This window comes from Heterocephalus glaber, unplaced genomic scaffold (genome assembly GCF_053883595.1).
Source record: "Heterocephalus glaber isolate CG9 unplaced genomic scaffold, H.glaber_assembly_v1.0 deba00001572, whole genome shotgun sequence".
NCBI lineage: Eukaryota > Metazoa > Chordata > Mammalia > Rodentia > Bathyergidae > Heterocephalus > Heterocephalus glaber.
In genome coordinates this window covers 23,399,744-23,420,033 of record NW_028258357.1, presented here as the reverse complement: position 1 = coordinate 23,420,033, position 20,290 = coordinate 23,399,744, and the positions used below count along the sequence as shown (strand labels likewise).

General features: G+C 51.0%; 1 protein-coding gene and 1 long non-coding RNA gene across 6 annotated transcripts in view; one reads left to right on the top strand and one right to left on the bottom strand.

Annotated features, from left to right (window-relative positions):
- Positions 1 to 20,176, top strand: part of Bpifc (BPI fold containing family C) — a 47,541-nt gene extending 27,365 nt beyond the window's left edge. For all 5 annotated transcript variants that reach the window (XM_087192857.1, XM_021258351.2, XM_087192860.1 and 2 more), the window contains 7 exons: positions 50 to 103; positions 1,082 to 1,255; positions 2,088 to 2,155; positions 14,028 to 14,070; positions 16,592 to 16,655; positions 17,786 to 17,862; positions 18,604 to 20,176. In XM_087192857.1, the coding sequence (XP_087048983.1) occupies positions 50 to 103; positions 1,082 to 1,255; positions 2,088 to 2,155; positions 14,028 to 14,070; positions 16,592 to 16,655; positions 17,786 to 17,862; positions 18,604 to 18,732 (609 nt within the window). In that variant the 3' untranslated portion in view covers positions 18,733 to 20,176. The remainder of the gene's footprint in view (positions 1 to 49; positions 104 to 1,081; positions 1,256 to 2,087; positions 2,156 to 14,027; positions 14,071 to 16,591; positions 16,656 to 17,785; positions 17,863 to 18,603) is intronic.
- On the bottom strand, positions 2,199 to 14,028 carry LOC147823626 (uncharacterized). The gene is made up of 4 exons (XR_015443668.1): positions 13,644 to 14,028; positions 12,307 to 12,451; positions 10,391 to 10,463; positions 2,199 to 4,556 (listed from the first exon to the last, which is right to left on the bottom strand). It is a non-coding gene; the product is annotated as an uncharacterized LOC147823626 (long non-coding RNA).
- Positions 20,177 to 20,290: the final 114 nt, after the last annotated feature.

Here is a 20,290-nt window from a genome sequence, read left to right as displayed (position 1 = left end):
GGACAATCCAGGCCAACCTTGCAGTGACACAGTGGTGTTTGCATTTCAGATTTCCAACCATTTAATTCAGAACTCTCAAGTGATTGGCAACGTACTCTCCCGGGTGAGTGCCTTGGGTTCAGCTCTTTGGCGATGTGCTTGTTTTCATTGCAATTATTTCCTGAGACTTTGTGGGTTCATTATATTCCCTTCTGATCCAGGAATGAGTCCATCTTTCCATTCTTAAGAGTTCTTGTTTCCTCTTAATCAAATATCCTCACGTACTAAACACTACATGTTAAAGTATAATTAAAGTACATTACAATTAAAGTCATTGTAGACTCATAAAATAATCTATTCCTTCCACAAGGTTCCACCACACTTGAAGTAAGTAGATTAAATACAAGCCAGGAGTGGTGGAGCATGCCTGTGATCCCAGCACTTAGGAGGCTGAGGCAGGAAGATCACCATGCATTCGAGGCCAGCCTGGGCTACATAGTGAGTTAAAGGCCAGCTTGAACTACGTAGCAAGATCCTGTCTCAAAAAAATGAGCTTAAATAAAGGGTACATTAGCTTTATAAAGGATTTAATCCTTAAGGAAAAGATTAATGCCCACATTTGTGAATTTTGAGAATTACCTGTTAATATCGTACCTTCATGCAGGCCAAGTACTGGGCATAACAGGTCTGCAGGCTCAGGTTCGCCTTGGGGAACAAAGGTGTCCTAGGGGAAGGAGCTCAAGTTAGACATGGGCAGGTTCGGCTCTCAGTTCCACAGCTTCCTCTCCCAGAACCTCGAGGAAGTCACCTGGCCTCTCCACAGCTCGAGTCTGCTGTCCCAAAGAGCAACACTGATAAGAACCCCCTGGGGCTTGCGAAGTTTCGATGAGATGACGCAAAGCCCTGGCCTGGGAGCTGGCATGCAGTGTGTAGAAGAAATGGCTGTTACCATGGGGCTTGGTGTGCTGCTGCCGTTACTGTTAGGGAGGTCTCTCTATTCTAACTGCGTGATGTGAGCCTTGGTCCCCGCAAGCACCAGATTCATGATTTCCACTCATCAGTTCACGACCCTTGGTGTCCATTTCTCCCCTGAACCCGGCAGATTATGGATCTCTACATCCTGTTCCAGCCCCTCATGCTGCGGATCATGGCCACGGAGCCGCCGGTGGTCCGCCTGCAGCCGGGCAACTTCAGCCTGGACATCCCTGCCTCCGCCGTCCTGTTCACGCAGCCCCAGAACGCCACTGAGATGGAGCCCATCGTCTCCATGGACTTTGTAAGTCAGGAAGGGTCAGCTCTTTTCCCGAAGTGGCCAACTGGCCGGAAGCATCTCGGTCCTGCGGGGAGGCTGACACCCCAGTTAGGGCTGAGGAAAGAGCTGGGACCTTACCAAACCAGCCTGCCTCACCCACTGTGCGGTGAGTTGTATGAAAGGAAAAGAGCTTGCTCCTGAGGCCGCCCTGTGTGGAGAGAGACAGTCTCACCAGGATGGGGTCTGGGTGTTCACAGCACGTCTGGGGAAGGGTGTGGGGCCAGCATCACCCACTGTTACTGTCATGGCCCACGCGGCAGAGGCATTACGGAGTCAGCTAAGAGCAGCATCGAAGCACAGGCAGGTCTGGGGCTTATTCAGCACCGAGAATGTGGCCTGCTCTGTCTCCCTGTCTCGGGGAGGCCTGGGGAGGGACCAGGGATGTGGGGTCAGGGCTCCACCCCGCACTTCGGGCTCCCATATCTCTTCTGCCCACACCCTTCCCACCACTGCAGTCCCAAGGGGCTGAATTTCTTTTTCCTCAAAATAAAACCATCTGTGTGGAACTCAAGGTCACTGGCGTTCACTTGAAGTCCAGCTGCAGCCTGATGGAAGGGAACTGACACATGAACCTAAGCAAAATCAGAGAGGGAGAGAGAGGAGATTGGGAGATTAGGTGAAAAGCAAAAACTAATTTAATGGAGACCCCTGAGCAATAAGCCTTTGGAGTTAGTTTCCCAACCTGAAAGACAGGATTTTCAGAGCAGCAGCAGGATTTTCACACCCACATCTTCTGACTCAAGGGAAGCTGGGTGGAGGCTCTGTCTGACCTCAGTAACCAGCGCTCTGTCTGCAGGTCGCCAGCACCAGCGTCGGCCTGGCTATCCTGGGACAAAGGCTGATCTGCTCCCTGTCTCTGAACAGGTAAGATCCCGGGACGGGACGTGGGAAGCCTCGGTGACAGGTGCGTCAGCAGAGCCCAGAGACAAGGCGACCTTTCAGAGGGCGATCGAGAGTCAGTTAAGCACATCACCCAGAACACGGCAGGCCATCTCAGAGTGTGGGCTCGGCTCCAGTTGCCTTGTGAAGTTTTCCTTTTTTCTTCCCATCAGAGTAATATTAACGCAAAGCAGGGAACAAAATAATTATAAAGCTAATTCTGTAACATAAGCACACATTCTAATGGGGCAGCAACATAAACTAAAGTTGCTTTTTATCAAATCCTGAGAGCATGTTGTCAGGGAAGAGTACAGATCTTCGCAGGCTGCTGGGAGTGGTGGTGCATGTCTATAATCCTAGCACTCGGGAGGCTGAGGCAGGAGGATCACCATGAGTCTGAGGCCCGCCTGGGCTACGTGTTAAGTTCAAGGGCACCCTGAACTACATAGTGAGACCCTGTCTCAAAAAAATATCTTCAGAGGCCAAGGACCCAACTTGCAAATCCCTTCTCACTGCCTCTATGATTGTGATCCAGTCTATTAAGGTCTTGGACACTCAGTCTCCTCGTCTGTGAAGTCAGGGAGTCAGGCCGATGGCACCCACAGTGCTGTCCACATGGACAGTCAGGTCTGTCCCCAGCGCTCAGTGTTCAGGGGCCCCTAGCCCAGCTGGTCCCCAAAGGCAGGCGATGCAGTGAGGCGGGAACAGACCACTGGGCCCTGATTCTGGTGACCATCAGAAGAACCATCTGCAAAGCCCAGTCTCAGGCTTCGAGTTAAAGCCCTGCCGGGGCAGGGGGATTTACAGAAGGCTCAGACTACAGTCGGAGTCGGGAGAGCTGGGAAACCGCCAAGCAGGAAAGTCCACTGGCAGTCAACCTGAGGGCTGTGCAGACCACCCAGAAGCATGGGGAGCGTTTCCCATGAAACCCTGTCACCTGGAGAAAGCAGGACACAAACTGCCTGGCATGCCTCGGACAGCTGTATAAAACAGCTTCATGACCCAGGTGTGGTGGCACTCGCCTGTGATCCCAGCACTTGGGAGGCTGAGGCAGGAGGATCGCTATAAGTTCGAGACCAGCCTGGGCTACACAGTGAGACCCTGTCTGAAAAAAATTTTTTTTAAATTGTAAATTAAAACTAAAACAGCTTCACCTCTGGATGAGGGAGCACGTCACCCATATGAAAGAACAGTGTTAGGAATGGGTGGAGCGGTTGGTTGTTTTTTTCATAAGAATATTCTTTGTAACTATATTTTTCCAATAAAAAGAATAGTTTTTGGCTGGGGATTTAGCTCAGTGGTTCCGCCACAAGGTCCCTAGTTTGATCCCCTCACCCCCTTACCAAAAAAAAAAAAGGAATAGTTTTTTAAATGGCACCTGCAGTATGGTTTAGTGGAGAGAAAAGAGTTCAACAGGGCTGTGCTGTAATTTACGCAGCCTTCCAAGCAGAGCTGGCCTCTCCGTATGGCTCTGGAAGTGCAGCGCCTGAAGCCCACCCTACTTTGGGGACCCATGAAAATGCTTCTGTTTTTCTTTCTCATGATACTGAGGGTGGAACCCAGGGAGGCTCCACCACTGGAGTAACCTCCTTAGCCATTTCTTATTTTTTTATTTGGGACAGTGTCTCACTCAGATGCCCAGGCTGGAGGGAACTTGTGACCCTTTTGCCTCAGCCTCCTGAGGTGCTGGGATTACAGGCGTGCACCACCACACCCAGGCATATATTTTTAAGCAAGAAATAATTTTAAAAGAATACAGTCCAGACTTGATTACACCTATTTTATACCAGCACAGTTGTAAAATGTAATTTTAACAAAAGAAAGGAGCCACAAAGTAAAACTACCTCAGGCCCGGGAAGTCATGAGGTGGCCCTGCATTTAGGGCATCATGGAACCCCAAGCTTATGCGATGCTGGTGTCTGGCAGTTCTAATAGGTGAGAGGGCAGGAAGCAGGAAGGAGGCAAGGAAGCAGAGGGCAGGAGGCAGACCAGGCGTGCATTGATGCCAGGGAACCAGCCGGCCCTGTCTGAGCCGAAGGGGACAGAGGGCCCAGGGATACCTCAGGCTGTTGGAGGGCAGGAAGGGGCAGGGGACTCGAGGCTGGAGCTGGGGAAGGGGACAGGGCGGGCTGCGGGCACAGGACGAAACTGCCCCTGCCTGAGCAAGTGTCCCAGGCTGGTGTTGGCGGATTGAGATGGAAGGAGGGAGTCAGTAAGATGGGGCTTCCAGCTGGGGCTCAGAGCCGAGGTCTCCCATCCGTCTGGACCCACCTGCTGGTCTGGCGCCCTGTGGGGCAGGGAGAGCAGGTTCCTGCCTTGCGCTGGACCAACCTCACCTCTGCCATCCTCACCAGTGAGCAGCGGGGTGTCTGAGGGTCTTGCCTGTCTGGGGGAGGAATTGAAAAAACAGGTTTTAAATGGCTAATGATGCGCGTGTGTACACACACACACATGCACACACACCACCTTGTATAATTGAGCACCTTTTTTCCCTGACTGGGGCTGGCCCCAAATTTCAAATAAGCTCACAGCCCACACTTCTGGAGCACTTAACAGACTTTCCAACGCATACCCACTCAGGTGAGGAAGCTGTGACTTTCTGCTCCCACTTCCTACATCCCCGCACGCTCTACCCTTAGGAATATGAGCCCTGAACTCAGCACGCCTGTCTTGATGTCCCTTCCCCTGGGTCCCTGGAACAGCAGGGCTGAGAGGTTTGAGCAGGGTCCCAGCAGGGTCCCTCATTCAGGGACCACTGCAAAATGGAAATGTGGGGCCTCTGCTGCAAAACTTAGGCAGAATTTCAAGACAGAACAAGCAGGCCACTGAAGTGGGCACAGGGCCGCTGTGAGGCAAGGCCGTGTCCCTGCTTGCCCGGGGAGCACAGAGCAGGAGTCACAGCAGACTCCACCCTCCTGGCACCAGCCCAGAGCCAGGCCTCGGCCTCCCTCACCACCAGCTCCTCCCTCCCGGGCCAGCACTGCCTCTCCGGATGAGCAGGTTTGGTCTCAGTGATGTCAGAGGGACACACACGGCTGTGCAGTGAGGGTGGAGACCTGCAGGACATCCCCAAGGAGAACTGGGAATTTCAGGGTCTCCGGAGAAGCTCCCAAGTGCACAGCCTTCCTAAGCACCCGCTGCCTGAGCCGCTCAGCCAGCTGCATAGATGTGAGACGCAGCAGCGATCGGAGACAAGCCCCGTGGGGTGCGTGAGACAGGCATGGAGGCGGAGGGCCAGCCCTGCAGTAGGGGAGCTATGTCCAGAGCCCAGCATTGCCATGATGAGCTGTGTGCTCCAGGCAATTTCCTTAACCTCTCTGGGTCTCCATTTCCCCCTCCCTAAAGCGATGCTCTCCTGAAGATGCTACTTCAGGAGGCGGTTGTGACAGTGCGAATGGGTATGCTTCGGAAAGTCTGTTAAGGCTCCAGAAATGTGAGCTGCGAGATTATTTGAAATTTGGAGCCAGCCTCAGCGGAGAGAAAAAGGTGTCAAATTATACAAGGATGTGTGTGTGTGTGTGTGTGTGTGTGTGTGTGGTGCTGGGGATCACACCCAAGTAGACAAGTGTTCTACCACCGAGCTCCCCCCTCTACACACACAAGGTCCTTTCAAGAGTCCCTATTCAGAGTACATCTGACCCACTGGCCCTGCACAGGGATGGCTGCAGGAGAAGCACCTTCTGTTCTATAGTCAATGCTTCCTCACTAAAATTGAGCCTTTGTTTTCTTATAGGTCCTGTACCCAGCACAGGACCTGTATTATTTCACTTAAACTTTGTAACTCTGCATCCCTAGGGCCTGACACAGTGCTCAGTAAGTGGGTGCAGATCAAGTGAACAGCCTTGGAGGTGAGCATTATTATCCTCATTGGATATTCACAGAGCTGAAGTAACTTAGCCAAGCTCATAGCACTACTGAATGGCCTAGCCAGAACTTGAGCCTCTTTTCAAAGCCACGAGCATTTACGTACTCTGCTATTGTGCCTTTGACATTGTTAGTCAGCTTTTCATCACTGAGACCGAACACTTGACAACACAATTCAGAGGAGGTAGGTTTCTTTGGGCTCATGGTTTCAGAGAGTTCAATCTGGCTCCATTGCTTTTGGGCCACAGAGAGGCAAAAACATCATGGCAGAAGGGCGTGGAGTGGAAAGCTCCATCCAGGAAGCAGAGGGAAAGAGAAAGAGCCAGAGAAGACCCTTCAAAGCCACACCCTGGGGACCTATTTCTCCAGCCAGGCCCTGCCTGCTAACAGCACGTTCAGCTATGAACTCATTGGTGGATTAGCCCACTCACCACTCTAGGGCCACCTCTAACCACTGCTGCATGTGGATCAAGCCCTCAACACAAGAGTCTTGGGGGAATCCTTGTATTTAAGCCATAGCACATGTAGGGAGGACCCAAGGTTTGGAAAATGACACTTAGACCTGGGACTGCGGAAAGTGAGATCTTGCTCAGAAGAAGAAACCCTCTCACGTGGAGCCCTGCAAAATTGGAACAAGAGCCACATCCTTTCTCAGTATTACATATTAAAAGAAGACACAGGGCTGGGTTTCCTGAAATGGAAAAAGCACACAGCTCTTTTCTGGTTGGTGGAATGGAGTTGTGGGAAAGCGAAGAAAGCCCAGGCTGGGAACACTGGTGATACACCTGGCCTCTTGGGGAATGTCTGGCTCAGAGCAGAGCGTCTGGGGTGGCATATCTGGGTTTGGATTCCACCTCACTTGCTTGCCAGCTGTGCAACCTTGAGAGGTGACTCAGCCTCTTTAAGGATCAATTTCATCCTGGCAAAGCAGCACTTCTTTCCACACTTGTTGTCTGGGTAGAAGAGACGATGTATCAGCATCGCCAGTACATGTTCTATTACCTTCCCTTTTTCTGTTCTAGGATTCAAGTTTGACAACATGAGGGGAAAATTGGTTCCAAGAGTCAGAGTGGTCTAAAAAGCCACGGAGTTGGCCCTCAGAGTCAGAAAGCAGCTTCTTATTGCTCTATGTCAGTGGAGCCTGTCGCTCCAAACTCAACTGTCTGGAGGCGACTCTGGGACAGCTTGCTGACATTCTGTAGGTGACTTCAGAGGTCAAGTTAAGTGATGCTTCCCTTGTTTTGGTCCTCATCCAGTTGACTTAATTCTAACCCTTTCTTCTTAATCATCACATGCAAAACTTAAAGCAATCAAATGTACATTGCTGTTGAAGCATTTAGAACTTTTCTTTCATGTTGCTGTGGCTGAGGCCCTGGACATCCCCAAAATGCACCCCAGCCCACTGCCATCAATACACACACACACACCCATCCCAAGCAGCATAGAGAATGCAAGTATAGCTGGCTGCAAGCTCAGCTCACCTCCTGACCACTGACAGGTGAGCATCCCCAGCATGAGCCACTGAGCAGAAGCCCAGGAGAGGAAACAAGTCTCAGCAGGGCAGATTCTGTCTCTGCTGGGACAGCGCACTGGACAGGAAGTGGAGCTGGACTTCCGGCTGGCTCCACCTGCACCCTTCCTCCCAGGATGCTACCAGGGTGGCCCCTTCCAAGGAGGAAACCCCACACCATCCTTCTCCCAGACCCATCGGGAGAATTTCTAGGCTGCAGGAGGCTCTGAGGGTAAGGCAGGAGGGGCGCTCTTACCCATGGGGAGAGTACTTTAACAGGAAATGGGCTCGATGCCTTTCTTCCCTCTAACCTTCTCGTTGTGGATGAAATCCAAGCCTGGGGCTGAAAGCTCTTCAAGGATGGGTCCTAACTCTCAAGCCAGCCAACCTTGTCTGCCCTAACTCCTGAAAATGGACATTTACTTTAGGCTAGCTCAACCCAAAGCGACCCCAGTTCTCACCAAACTCCCCATCCATGTCTTTTTCCTGCTCATTTCTTTCTGCATCCATTCAGTAAGAATTCACGGAACACCTATCGGGTGCCCTGACCTAATGGAGAGTACGGAAGAGGACAATGGTTTCCAAGGCTCACAGCCTGGGGAGAATCACTTGATCAACAAGCAGCGACAGCCAGGCGCTAGGGGACAGGGTAGGGATGTGAGCAAAGCACTCCTCTCAGAGGGCAACTTTCTTCCCAACGACAGTCCTTCTCACACACACACACACACACACACACGCGTGCGCACACACGCACAGCCCCAGCCACACTGGTTTCCTCGCCTCTCTGAATTCCCACATCCAGTCTCTGTGGTGTGTAGACCCAGGAAGGAGCAGCCAAGGCCACACGGCTGGTGTTGTCCTCGTACTGCTCCCGCATCCCTGCTGATGACAGATAGAAACTCAGCCTTCCTCCCTGCCAGCGCACCGCTGTGCATAGAACCAGCACCAGGAAGCTTTGGCCTCCAGCCCGCTCCTCCACACTGCAGCCAGAGTGGGAGTCACGACACAGACATAACCCTGTGCTCCAGAGCCGCCACAGGTCCCTTGCTCTTGGAACAGTCACCAGCCGGCCGCGCCCACTCTGCCGAAGCAGTCCTGTTGTCCCTCTGCCTGCCTCTTCCCTCTTCCTTCCCCCTTGGAGTCCTGCTCACCCTTCTTACTCCAGTTCCCGGGTCCCTTCCCCACCTCCCAGGTCCGGTTAAGCTCCCTTGCCACTTCACTCAGTGAACTTGTTTCTTTCCTCCAGAGCATTACCTCTACTTCTGACTAAGACGTAATTAGTGGGGTTACCTGACTGATGGCAGCCCCCGACTCCATGGTGAGCTGCACAAGAACCCGGGCCAGCCGGCTGCTTTGCTCAGTCATCTCTCCAGCCTGGGGCTCAGTGTGTACCTTCTGGATGAGTCCCTGAGCAGTCAGGTGCTGTACTCGGCCTGAGAACAGTCATTCAGGCTGGGTCTCACCCTCAGGGAGGCAGCTCGCAGAGTCTGAGGGGTGGGCTGACTTTGCTGTCTGCCGTTGTTAGTACCTGTGGCTCTTGGCCTACATTACGTCATTTGTGCTGCATCAACCAGGTCATGGATGACCTTTCGGGATGCTTCAGATTTGCACTTTAGCTGTGTTGTTGTTGTTGTTGTTGTTGTTGTTGTTGTTGTTGTTGTTGCTGTTGTTGTTGTGTTGCTGTGCTGGGGATTGAGCGTAGCCAAGTGCTGTACCACTGAGCTCCATCCCCAGCCCTTTTTACTGCATTTTGAGACAGGGTCTTGCTAAATCGCCCAGGCTGACCTTGAACTTGAGATCCTCTTGCCTTGGACTCCTGAGTAGCTGAGATTACGGGTATGTGCCACCACGCCCAGCCAGTTTTTAATACAAGTGATAAACCTTCTCTAAAACTTTTTAGGCAATCTGTACCTGTGGTTGTGTGTGTGTGTGTGTGTGTGTGCGCGCGCGCGCGCTGAGGATGGTGCTCAGGGTCTCACACATGCTAAGCAGCTGTGCTGTCACTAGGCTTGGTCCCTGCCTGAGGTAGGTGGCTCTATGCCTGCAAGGTAGGGCTGTGAGAGCCTCTTTTCTCAGCAACAACTGCATAGAGCAGGCTGGCTGGCTGGTAGAGGAAGTCAAGGACTGGAGCCAGGCGCCACCCAGTGGCCAGAGGTGAGCCTTCTGTTTTTTGTGAGCTGGGAGGGTTTGCTCTTTGCTCCTCTGATTCTCTGCAGTTGGAGCCCTTCGTGAGCAAACTTGCAGGTGTGTCTAGCCCGTCAGGAAGTGGACAGAAGTCAGAAGCGCTGGGAGACATGGAGAGCCAGGGTCTCGGGAAACCCGGCCAGGGTCGTGTGGAGCCTTCCTGAGACGGCCGGGCGTGGCTTGGTTTTCAGGAGAGGAGAGGTCGTGAGTGAGTCCAGCCGTTCTGCAGCTGCATTTCTGAGCTAGTGCAGGTGTGGCCAGGAGAGGCACTGCCCTCGAATTTCTTCAGCGGGAGCCTTCAGAGAGCCCAGCAGGTTCTGGTCCTCACGTCCCACAATGACCAGTTTGGGCCCCAGTGCCCATGACCCCATCTCTGATCCTTGCCAGACTTAGCTGGGGTTCTGGGTTTTAATATTAGTTATCAATAACAAATACTTATTGTTCGTTATCAATCTGAAGCCATCTCAAAACCTAACCCATGCTAACAGGACATTGACTGATAGTCAGCGATGTCATCTTTCTATGAAATCTGCTCTTTAAATGTCACAGAATGATTCTTGGAAGACGAAGCACTTTAAATTGTAAGAGATTACAAAGAGTTCACCAGTTGTCTTAGTTCCCTCCTCATTGCCTAGACACAATTCCCAACACCCACAACTTACGGAAGAAGAGCTTTGTCTTGCCTCTCCTTTCAGTCCATAGCTGGCTCCATGGCACGGTGGCATGACAGAGGGCCTGGCGGAGGAGAGCTGCTCTTAGTGTGGCGGACAGGAAGCGGAGAGAGAAAGGAGGAGCCGGGGAGGGAGATGGACCTTTCAGGTCACCATCACAGTGACCGCCTCTCCCCCCTGGGCCCCACCGCCTGACGGCAAGTCAGCTCCAAGTCCCACAAGCCAATCCCTTTCCAAACCCAGGAGGCTTTGGGGCCATTTTGATCTAAACCATCATGCCAAACAGAGAGAAGGGGACGAGGCGAAGTCCAGAGTCAGGGAAATGCATGAGCCAAGGCAGAGAGGCAAATAGCATGAGGATCGTGCAAGGAAATAACCTCGCAGCTGCCTCATGCTCTTCCTCAGTCATTCTGATGTCTGGGGACTCCACCCTAAGGTATACTGCATATTTCAAATGCAGCCAACATTAACTGTGACTATATCTAACTATGAGTGGTGTTCAGGTGCAGTGACTTGTCGCCGTAATGTTGCAACAACAGCTAGCATGGGTCCTTACTTTAGTGGAGATGGAAAGTAAAATGAAAACACTAATTTCTAGGAAAGGTTTGAGTAGCTGGAGGGGTGCACTCTGATTCAGGGGTTCAGGGGTCTCCCCACAAAGTAGGACCAGCTCTTCAGGGTCAGCTCAGGTGGGCCAGGTCCTGTGATTATCAGCTCCATCCTGGTTTCATGGCTCAGGTTGAAACCCAGCAACTCTTGGGGCAATGGCAGTCATGCAGGGCTCTACTGGACTCCAGGGCAACCGAAGGTTTAGAGCAGGGCAGGTTCTGGGCATGGCTGAACATCCCTGAAAAATCCCGCATTCTGTGTCCTCGGTCTTGACTGGCGATGACCCGGACTAGGTGGAGTTAGGGCCAACAAACAGCCTCTCCCTGAATGGCTCTCAAGCCTGTGTGCAGCACTGAGAAGGCTTTTACCGAGTTTCACTACATAAACCAAGCTTTCATCTGTTTGGCATTTCCAGGCACAAGTGAAAAGTCATGGCTTTTAGCAAAAACCACTTTTAGGTTCTGGACTGCATTGGGAGAAAACTCAAATCAAAAGCCTTAATGCAAGAGTAACAGGCAAAGGGCCCAGGATTCTGCCACCCACCCCACCCTAGCCTTGCAGTGGTCTCCAGCCACAGCATGATGGTGCCATTACTTTTTGATGATATTTACTAACTTTTAAGGATTTTTTAAGGATGTGTTTTGGAAGCAATACCTGTTCTAAGCCCAGGTCTACAGAGTGTGGTGAATGACTCAGCACAGCACTGAGTATCTCAGGGCTCGTGATAATAAAATTCGAGGCAGAACAAAGAAATGAGGTGGAAGAGGCACCTGGGAGCCAGGGCACAGGAAATCTCCGCCACCTAAGCGACTTGGACTTTGTCACAGCCAGTAAATAATCTTGACGAGGAGAGTTCTCATCAGACGTGGGAAACAGCTTGTCCCGGGGACAGTGCAGAAGGCAAACTGCAGAAGACCAGGACTGGGGACAAAGCCAAGTGTGGTGGTGCACACCTGTAATCCCAACGCAATGGCAAGCTGAGGCAGGAGGATCGCAAATTCAAGCCCAGGCCGGGCAACTTAGTGACCTAGTGAGATCCTACATCAAGTTAAAAGAAAAGGGCAGGGGACGCAGCTCAGTGTGGAGGCCTGTGTTCAATCCCCAGCACTGCAAAAAGGAAAAAAGGAGACTGGAGACAGAGATTTGGTAGAGGCTAACGCTGAAGTGAGGCTCCAGACAGGCAAACGTGAGCCATGGAGAGCTACAGGGGGAAAGCAAGACGAGGTCGCACCCTTGCACGAAGAGAACTCCAGGACCAGGTCCGGAGAGCTGGCCTCCAGTCCCAGATGTGCCATTACCATTTCTCCTCTTTGGACCTCAGTTTCCCCCCTGCTACACGAAGCAGTTCTCTCTGCCGAGCGCTTCTTCGTACTGTTATCGCAGCTGTGTGCAGAATCGGGCGTGTGTCTCAGGAAGATGAGCTCTGGATCAGCCCTCAGCTACCTGGGGAAGAGGCAGCGCTGCCATCAGCTTCCTCATGAAAATCCCAGAGAAACCATCAACCCTCGGGGTCTCGCTGTCAGCCACCCTGCCAGGCTCAGGACTGGGCCTCCTGCCATGCGCACCCACAGCTAGTGTTCTCCAGGGTGTTTATAAAGGACGTCAAGGACATCCTGTGCCAGCTTTTGGGGTCCTGGCACCTAATGGAGATGTTAGTGGCAAGGATGGGCGGGGCACAGGCCCAACCATCCGACTTGCATTATCTCGTTCAGTTCTCCCTACAACTCTGCTCACAACACAGGCGGTACTGCTCACAAGGCAATTTTATAGTTGTGCAAATTGAGATCCAGAGCCATCAGGGAAGTAAGTCTACAGGGTTAGTGAGGGAAAGAAGTGGGATTCGAACTCAGGCACCCTGTTCGCAATTCTGTGCACCACCTTTCCCATCAGGTAGCTCCCATCGCTAGGGCTCCTCTGCGTGCCATGACTGACTAAGGTGGGGCTACGGTGCCACTTGGTGGGCAGCGCCTGCCGAGGAGTGGGGGCCCTGGGCTCAGCTCCATGTCTCAGCCAGCTTTCCCTGCTGCTGGCCATGACTGCCTGACAACCCAACAGCCACAGTTCAGAGGAGGAGAGGTTTTAGGTAGCTCACATTTTCTTTTTTTGATACCGGAGATTGAACTTGGGTCCTTGCGCTTTCTAGGCAGGTGGCAGAACTGAGCTAAATCCCCGGCCAGGTGGTTCACATTTTCAGTGCTCCACTGGCTCCAAGCAGAAACATCATGGGCTGGGGATGTAGCTCAGGGCACTGCACCTGCCTCACAAGTGCCAGGTCCTGAGTTCAATCCCTGGTACCGCAAAAAAAAAAAAAAAGAAAAAGAAAAGAAAATCATGGGGACGGGGTCGTGGCCTGGCAGAGCAAAGCAGCAGAATGGCAGCCGGAATCAGAGCAGGGGACAGCACCGGAGAGGAAGGAGGGAGGGACCCTATGGTCCCCAAGGTCACGGTTCCAGGACACACCCAGACACACCCAGGAGCATGCTCTACTGGTCTGTAGGTGTTTCTTGACCCCACAGAGTTGACACATCAGGATTAACAGTCATACCCTAGTACGCACGATTGATATTGATAGATAGATAGATAGATAGATCGACAGATCAATAGATAGATGATAGATAGGTGGGTGTCTGGTTACCACGGCCTCCTGAGGGCGTCACCGAGACTGAACATGGGACTCCCAAGAGGACTTCGATTCTAGTAAGGGCTCGGGTAGTGTGAAGGTTGAATTCAGAGCCCAGAGACCGAAAAGCTCTTTCTTCCCGTTGCTCTGCGTGCTGGTTTGCCAACAGTCAGTCAGCCTCCTGTATCAACAAAGGCACCTGGGAAACCACGAGGTCATAAAACAAAACACAGTGGTAGAAGACGCAACAGAACTTCACAACCTTCCGAGTTTGTCTGCATGGCTTTTTTAAAAAGTGCCTTCTTGAACAACAACAACAACAATTGCTTTTTTGTTTGTTTGTTCCTTATTGTTTTAAAATCTACCCCCGTTACTTAATCTCTTCCTGCTTCCCTTCAGATTCCGCCTGTCCCTGCCGGAGTCCAATCACAGCGACATTAAGGTAGGAGAAGAGCTCTCTGGTTCCCTGCAAGGGGAGGATGGAAATTCTCCTACCCAGTTCTGTGTGTCTCTGAGCACTTCATTTGTCCATGACCATAGGTTTTAAATTCAAAATTCTTAATCTACTCATCTATCAAACCCATTAAGTCTCCAATGTACTTTCACAAAGAACTCAAGTCTGTTAAGACATTGTGTGTTGCTAGGAAAGGAGGCTATCCCGAAGCGGTTTCACTCACTGTGTCCGATTGTCCCGAGGGTTAAATCTAAGGCCAGGCCCCCAGAGGAAGAGCCTGAATGCAAACCAGCTGGCCACAGTCAGGTTTGTGCTTTCGACGCTGTGTGTCCATCTCCTGGATTGGGGCAAGGCTGGCTGTGTGGATGCCTCTGAGGCGGGGGAGCCCAGCCTGGTGACCTCCTGTTTGGGAGTGGACCCCCATGGAGCAGCTCTGAAGCCCCCTACCTCAGGCTTCAAGATCAGCCGGGGCTGGGGATTTAGCTCAGTGGTTCCGGCACCTGCCGAGCAAGCGAAAGGTCCTGAGTTCCTGAGCTCAATCCTTGGTACAAAAAAAAAGATCAGCTGGATCCCCACTTGGCTGCTGAGCATGGAGAAGCCCAGTGCGTGGCCTTTGGGGTCACAATGCTCATGCAACAGAGCCTCATCACACTCAGCCCATTAAATGCCGGCTTTGGTGCCATTCATGCGCTGGCAGACTTGCCCAGCCTGGTGCTGCTCTACACCAGACAAACAACACTGCCTGGCACTCACGTCCCAGGGCAGTGGCTCTCAGCCAGGGCCCAGTTGGGCCCCCACAGGGGCCTCTGGCAATGTCTGAGGACATTTTTAGTTGTCATGACCTGGGGTGGAAAGATGATCCTGCAGAGGCCAGGGAGGTGCACATGACAGCCCCCCAGACAGAGAACGACCCACCCCAGAATAGCACTCGGGCCTCGGGTGGAAGCCTGTTCTGGGATGGGTGAGAGAGTGGCCGGGCGAAGGGAAAAAGCAGGCAGACAAGCGGATGTCGTACACGCTGGACAATGCCGTAAAGTAAATCAGAGGAGGCAGCAGTGGATCCAGGTGAGGACCGACACCTCAGGACTGCAGTTATCTACAGAATCCACTGAGCACACTGACGCCTGGCAGGTATTGAGGAAATGATAGCCATCGTTCTCACATTTATAAAATCATTCCCGTTCTTGTCGCCTCTTGATCAAGGGTAGTATCTAACAATAGCTTCATACATAACTCTGAGGCCAAACAGAAGTCCTATTTACTGACTGTGTGAACTTCGATAAATCACTTAGCCTCTCCCAGGGTAGCGCACGGGAGACGGTGGGTACTGGATTGACTTTTACCGTGTTCAACAGAAACATGGCAAGAGGATAGGAACAGATATGAGGGAAAATAGCCAAGAAGTTAGAGAACCTGGCCAGAAAGCCAAGCCAGGTATGTGCCTGGTTGTTTGATTTTAGAGGAGCATCTTGCTGTTCAGTTTGGGAAGACTGGCAGCCAGGAGCAGTGGTGCCCACGGCTGGGAGGTAAATCACACATCCCAGGCCAGACACTGTCCCAGGCACTGCTGGTCAGCACCCCAGGGCACAGCCACTGGGGGTGACAGTCAGGAGGAGGTGTAGCTGACTTTCTCCTCCATAGTGTTTCCCCAGAGACAAGGCAGGGTCAGTCCACATCTTCCAGGAAGACTCTGGTAAACTGCTCAGCACCAACAACAGAATGTGCTAGCCACTGCGTGTCGGGGGAATTGGCAGTGGTTTATGTGGGCATTCCGCATAATATTAACTTGTTTAATCCTGACCGCCACCCTACGACATGAGGACAATGAGGATTGCACAAGCATCTGACTATTATTTTCTTCACTTTATAGCTGAGGAAACAGGCAGGGGCAGAGAGGTTTAGTAACTTTCCCAACATCACATAGCAAGTGGCAAAACCAAGAAGAAAACCTGGGAATTCTGGCTTTGAAGCCACACTTGGTCAGCTGCAGAGGTCCTTGGTGCTGAGCACAGAGAATGAGAGTCACGGACGAACTGGTGTTCACCCTGGTCCATTTATCTTCAGTTCCTGGATCTTCCCTGGAGCCAAAGCTTCGCTTAGGCTCTCCGACTCCCGTGGTTTACTAGTGATGAGCCGCATGTTCCGCTGATGAGGTGACTCCACAGAGTACATAGCACGAAGGCTCTCCCGTGGGCGAGGCTCCTAGTAGGCAAAGGGAGGGCCACTAGTTGGCTTGGCGGGTATCTAAGCTGCTGCATTCCCTGCCCCCGGGGCTCCTGTGCCTTGGCCATCACTAGGACCCAGCACAGAGCGGAGCAGAATGTCCATCCTAAGGAGAGACACTGCCAGGAAACCCAGTAGTGGGGTTTCCCACAGAGCTAGCATGTCCCCTGAGAGAGCTCCGGTTATTGCTTCCGGGTGAAGTCCGGGAAAGTGCATGTCAAGCGATGCGTGGTGTTTCCAAAGTGCTTTGATTGGGCAGCTGAAGTAGTTTTCTCCTTCATTGCAGGTCTTGAGGTTCGAGAATATTCTGTCCTCCATCCTGCACTTCGCAGTCCTCCCCCTGGCCAACAGTAAGGGACTCGGGAAATGATGGCACTGATGTTGGTTAAACCTGGGGATGGTTTGGGACTTTCCACCCTGGAACCTGTCCTTGCAGTGTTGTTAGGAATCCAGGCCAGAGCCAGAGTTTACAGTAAATACTGCCATCCGCAGGGTTACTCCAGGCACAAGTCTTTTTTTTTTTTTTTTATTCTTAAATTCTTTTATTGGTACATTTTAGGTATACAACACGTTTACATTTATCATTGGGTGCTTGTACCTGTACATGATGTATCTTGGTTCTTATTCTTTCCCCATTACCTGTGCGCCCTTCACCCCCTCCACCCTTCCCTATTTACATAATTTCCACTTTTTTTTCTTTTCTCATAATTTTTCCTTTCCCTTCTCTCCTTTCCCCTTCCCCTCCCTTCACCAAGTCTTGTTAGCAACTGTACTTATTTAAACTCAGCACCAACTCTTGCTGAATCGAATAGCATCGAATAGTAAAGCATTCTTCAGGCCAGCGGGAAATGCCGTGATTCTCCCTGGGAAGGCTCTGTGGTTCCTGCGCAAGGACCAATTTACTGGACAACAACCCTGGGCCTCTCCCACTCCACAATGATTCACAAACCACAGCATCTGGAGTTTGGCTCAGTTAATAAAACCAAACAAACTATATTTCAGTACTGGGAATCAAACTCAGGGGTATTCTACCACTAAGCTACATACACAGCCCTTTTAGTTTTTGAGACAGGGTCTCGCTAACTGCACAGGATGAACTTGCAGTCCTCCTGCTGTGGGCTCCCTTGGTATTTTGATTAGAAATGTACACCACTGCACCTGGCTAAAATGCTCTTACGTTAGACTCTGAAATGTTCTCAGGACACACTAATTAGGTATTTTCAAAATATAGATTGGGTGAGTAGAAAAAGAACATCATTTTTCTAGAGCATAAATGCACATAATTGCAGGTGTATTTTTATTGAACACAGATGGGTTAACAATTATTCCAGGAAAATACTAGGGACACACCAGAGAGAGGGAAAACAGAATGAGGAAGAAGATGAAAGATGAACTGTCAAAAAGCTGCTTATTTGTCTAAAAAGTTTCCCAAAACATCTATGCCTGTGCCCAATTAACTTACATCTTTTCTGTATTTTAGCCAAACTGCAGCAAGGATTTCCCCTGCCCCGGCCATACAACGTCTCATTGGTCAATTCAGATATTGAAGTTTTTGAGGTAAGATTTCCTTCTCAAAGTAAAATAAGCCTCCTCCTGTTTTGCTTATTTATTTGGTGTTTTATTTTGTTCTTGTCTTTTCCCAGCCGGAGGAGCTTTATAAACAGAATGTTTAGCTCTTAGAGCTTGCAATTAACAATGAAAGGTTTAAAAATCAGACTAAGTCCAATTTCACTTAGCCAAGTTTATTCACTCTACAGTACAAGAAGATATGCTTTAGTACACTTTATTTACTCCACAAGACAAGCTGTGAGGATGGGATTATTAACCCCATTTTCCAGATGAGGATAGTAAGAGGTGAAGTGATCTAGGTAGTTTGCAAACGGGGAGGCTGGGACAGACTGGCTCTTCCAGTTCTCCCAGTTAATGGACAGCCTGTGGGCCCAGGAACCTATTGAGCTGTTTCCTAGCTAATTATTACTAACTTCATAAAACCTTCTAATTCCTCCTTTCTTTTTGGCACATTTTTAGTTTCAGAAGGTGAAAGCGAGTTTCTAAAGGAATCTCTGGTCCTATAAGCCACCCTGCACCCTGTCTCACCTCCTAGACTCCTCTCTCCCCACCTCCCACTGCTTAAGTCACACTGGTGACACCAATCCTACCTCTGAGGCCCTCACAAGTGGGGTCAGAAGTTGGAGGAGACTGACACCTTGGGGCTGGGTAAAGAAGCCATCCCTCCTTTACCCCCAGACAAACGCAGACTTGCTCCAAATTCGATGTTCATTGTTGCGTCCTTTTCAGGGTTTTGTTTTGATTTCCACTGACCTGAAGTATGAAATGTCCTCGAGACAGCAGCCAAGTTTCCATTTCCATGGCTGGGAAGATCTGAACATGATAAGAGGACAAAGGATGGGGCAGCCAGCCCCTTGATGTCTGTTCACATCCACCCCATGAAGTACCTGGCCCTTATCCCACAGCACCCAGAGGGGAAGAACACAGTGGAATTTGAAAGCCCTTCTGAAAATCGGAGGCAGAAACTCTGCCCTCTGGAGCCTCTAGGAAGTGCAATGAGGCCACCTGGGTTAAAGGGCTGAACAGGGTCTGTGTGCTGTGTGCAGAGGGACACTCGTTGCACTGTGAGGTGCAGATGCAGTGTGTCTGGGGTCAAGAACAAGACGTGTATTTCTGACTAGTTGGGTAAAAACTCTTAAGTCTGTATTTATTTCAGTTCCCTCCTTTAGCATTTTTTCTCTACCCTGCATACTGGATTTTACATTTTATATTCGCTGATACAGTCCCGTATGTCTGATTAAAACCATTTTCTATCAACATCAGTCTGGTATTCTGAGAAATTTCCTGCTCTGCATTTTTTTAATGAGAGAGAAAAGGCAAGTGAATTTATTTTCTTTAACTCAAAACCAGGTTGTACAGAGATCAATATGTGATTTTAAAAGGGAATTCCTGACCTCTCAAATCTTTCCTGGGTCACCTTGTATCATCTGCTCCGGTTTTAGGATGAACACACACACGCACACACACACGCACACATTCAATGAAAGGGCAGTGGAGAGTCCTAAGCTTGGCCAATTCGGAGCTTATACTCAATGCTGTTCGAGCAGTAGGCAGTGGGGTGAAACTGAGGCTGAGGAGGAGGGAAGGGAACCGCTGTGGATAATGTAAGAACTGAACAGAAACCTGAACCTCTTGTGCAGCCTTTACAGTCGGGAGGGGGACAGAAGAGATAGGCTTAGGGCGCTGACCAAGGGGCGAGCCCTGTACCGGTGACTTGGAAGCATTATCTCGTTCATCTTCACAACACTCTAGAAAGAATCACGATGCATTCTGTAGGTGAAGAAGCAGAGCTGAAGGGGAATTCCTCGCACGCAGCTAGTAAATGGCACAGGGAGAGATCGAACCCAAGTCCTCCCGATTCTGAAGCTTCTGTCCTTTCCAGAGACAGGGCTGGACACAACTCGCTCAAAGCTCGCCTGCGTGTGTTGGCCGTACACAGTGACATTCGTGGTGGGGAGCTGATACATGCCCATCGCCCACCTTAGCACGGCACATTTCTGACCTCAGCGGGAGCCCCGAAGTGTTGGTTGGAATAAATGCTAGAATTTCTGGCTCGTCCTGTGGGGTTATCGGCTCCAGCGCGCTGTGCACGCGCAGATTCATTCTGGATCTGCGCCGTTTGCCCTTCCTGGGCGCGGGCTGCATCTTCCCTCGCTCCTGGGGGTGAACTCCAACCCCACGCATCCCTTAAACAGATGGACCTGCCCCAGATTCGAGGTCTCCTCGTGTGCAGCTCAAAAGCACTTCCCCAACAAAAGACACCTAGGTCACGCTAAAAAAACGACCAAATTTAGTTTATCTTTGCGCTTAGCGGCAGTTGAGATCGCTCCTGAAGAGCCATAAAGCAAATGTTAGAGGGCAGTCTAACAAGAGGAAAGCGATCGGCTCGAGGAATTTCGAGCCTTGGCGCTCGCCG